The sequence below is a fragment of the Olea europaea genome, unplaced genomic scaffold, assembly GCF_002742605.1.
Source record: "Olea europaea var. sylvestris unplaced genomic scaffold, O_europaea_v1 scaffold3892, whole genome shotgun sequence".
NCBI classification, from domain to species: Eukaryota; Viridiplantae; Streptophyta; class Magnoliopsida; order Lamiales; family Oleaceae; genus Olea; species Olea europaea.
Window position 1 is genome coordinate 11,544 of NW_019258410.1, and position 2,709 is coordinate 14,252.

General features: G+C 32.8%; 1 protein-coding gene across 1 annotated transcript; it reads right to left on the minus strand.

Moving 5' to 3' along the window:
- Positions 1 to 1,087: 1,087 nt before the first annotated feature.
- Positions 1,088 to 2,444, minus strand: LOC111387086 (cytochrome P450 CYP71D313-like). The gene is made up of 2 exons (XM_023011601.1): positions 2,228 to 2,444; positions 1,088 to 1,767 (listed from the first exon to the last, which is right to left on the minus strand). The coding sequence occupies exons 1-2, from the start codon at positions 2,417 to 2,419 to the stop codon at positions 1,153 to 1,155; spliced, it is 807 nt and encodes a 268-aa protein (XP_022867369.1). The 5' UTR covers positions 2,420 to 2,444; the 3' UTR covers positions 1,088 to 1,152.
- Positions 2,445 to 2,709: the final 265 nt, after the last annotated feature.

Here is a 2,709-nt window from a genome sequence, read left to right on the forward strand (position 1 = left end):
TCTCATCGTTCTACCCAATCCGAAATTAAGATGATGTTTTATTTCTACTAGTGTTTCTTTCCCAATATGTCCTACATTAGATTCTATAATTAGTTCAATCTCATACGCAATTTCTTGTTAAGATTAAAAAAAAAAAAACTAATTAATTTTTTTTTTATGCCTTAAGTATTTAGATCGATGTGATGGTATATTATACTATCTAAATTGAAAAAATGTATACGTTATATTGCCATTCATTAATAAGACTTTAGTGTGTTTGAAAGAAGTCATTTTGATCTATACACAAAGGTTATGTCGAAGATAATGTATAAATAAGAAAATCTATCATATTTGTATTATTTTAAACTTCTAATGAATTAGTTTTGAAACCATTTTTAAAAAGGATTAGATGAAAATAAATATTACTTAGCCCTTGTTTGAGCCACATAATGTTCATAAGAATGTATCTTTGAGTAATATATTGATGGGAAATGTGTGGTTAAAAAAATGAGGAAAAATCCTGGATCTGCGTGTAATATTATTTTATTAAAGAACGTGTGATTGAAGTAATATGAAATCACTATTTAAGAATGTATTTTTTTTTAAAATAATGTGTGTCAAACGGGTTTAAAAGAACATTCAAGGTAATGATTGTTGTTGAGATTATATAAACGATCTTTTAATTGCAAAATATCAGAGAACATTAGCTTATGGTGGAGAATGAGAATTGGATTTAATTCCATGAAGAGAAAATAGAGTTCTTGGAACTTATAAGTGATGATTTTCAACAGCACAATGAGAATAGTTACACTACTACAAAGATCGTACATATCGAACTATGAAAGTTCAAGTTTTGGGTTGAAAGAAATTATAGCATCTGTCAGTATACAGAATTAGTTATCTTAATTACTATTTTAAATTAGGTGAACTTAAGTCTTTAGATCAATATAGAAGACATAAATTTTGAATGGGGAAAATTAGAAAGTGAATTACGTTTTTACTTCGGCCATTAAACGATAGCATTTTCTTAAAGTTGCTACTGAAGGAAGTGAATGAGAAAATGACCAAAAACGAAGGTACAAAAATGAAGACTAATTAAGGTCACTTAAAGCATGAAAATGTACTTCATAAGGTAATTTGCAGAAAATATACTTTTGTACTTATAAATTTAGCTCAATCTATAACATGAGACGTGGGAATCAAGCACAAATTGTGTTTTCTACCAGCAGCGGCACCAAATTTCTCAGTCATGTCGAATTCCTCAGGGCTAATCTCGCCAGGAAGTTTCCAGTCGAAGTGGTAGAGGAGATAAGCTAGAGAAAGCTCAATACCAGCAATACTAAGTGAAATTCCAGGACAAATCCTCCTCCCTGCGCCAAATGGTATTAACTCAAAGTGAGCTCCTGTATAACTGGTCGAAATATTGCTAAATCTCTCAGGTTCGTAAACATCAGGATTATCCCAAAATTCTGTATCTCTTCCTATTGCCCAACCATTTATTACAGCTATTGTATTAGCCGGGATATCATATCCACCAATCGTGCATTTTTCCCTGCTTATTCTGGGGCCTAACAAAGGACCAGGAGGGTATAATCTCAACGTTTCTTTAGTAACCATTTTTAGGTAACTCAAACTTTGAACATCACAATCAGAGATTTTCTTCTTTCCCTTAAAAGCTTTCCTTACTTCTGCCTGTGCCTTCTCCATAACTCTCGGGTGCTTCATCATTGCTGCCATTGTCCATTCAATTGCCATGGATGAAGTTTCAATTCCAGCAGAAAACAATTCCTGTTATATTCATGAACAAATTTAGAATATGTTAGTTTTGCTCGTAAGGAAATATGATTGCTTGATCGATAACGCGAAATATACAACACAACACTGACAGTACGGATATAACAAACTACTATCTTGTCTATTCCAGGCTCGTCTGGAATGAAGCAACTACAAACATAAGAAATCAGCAGATGGACGAATGGAAAATGCAAAGTAGGCTTTGAATTTCATTTGAATATAGTGGCAAAATGAATAGAATAAAACAGCTTTGAAGTCGAGAAGGCATCTTTTGGATAGTTGAACGGTTGAAAGCTAAGCTGCTCCTCAATACAGTGATTTAAGGCCATTGTTCTCTATTGTAGTGTCCAATAAAATGTATGATGATATTTGTATTTTGTAGTTGAATGTAAAAAATAAGTGAATCCTTCTCGTATTGAAAATTGTAAAAAAAATCTTATAATAATTCACTCACAAGTATATTCGCTTTGATGTTTTCCCTAGTGATCGAAACCTGGAGTTCTCTGCTGTCCTTTAATCGTAAGAAAACATCAAGTAGATCTTCCTCCGACGACTGATCGCTGGTCTGGCCTCTTTTTGGACTTAGTCGGTCCTCTTCGTGCTCACGAATAATGTTTTCAAGAATGATGTCGACTTTTTTGTGCATATTAACTAATTTTCGCTTTGATCCAAAAAGGNAGAGAGTTTCCGCAACAGGAAGAACAAGAAAGTGGCAAAGAAAAAAGAGAGCTGGATCTCCATTAAAATTGGAAGATAGGTTGCTGGAATTAAGAGAAATTATTATTATATGAATCAGAAAAACACTGAGGAAGAGAGTACTTGTGAGATCCACTTTCAATGGGATAAATACAGATTACTGTCGGAAGAAGATTTTTTTACAGTTATTTCAAATAGATATGAGATTTGTTTTATAGATGAACTTCGTGGACGTCTATT

Coding starts and splice junctions, on each gene's coding strand:
- LOC111387086 (XM_023011601.1), bottom strand. CDS start 2,419: ATGCACAAAAAAGTCGACATCATTCTTGAAAACATTATTCGTGAGCAC. Junction 1,768..2,227: donor ACATCAAAGCGAATATACTT/GTGAGTGAATTA, acceptor TGAATATAACAG/GAATTGTTTTCTGCTGGAAT.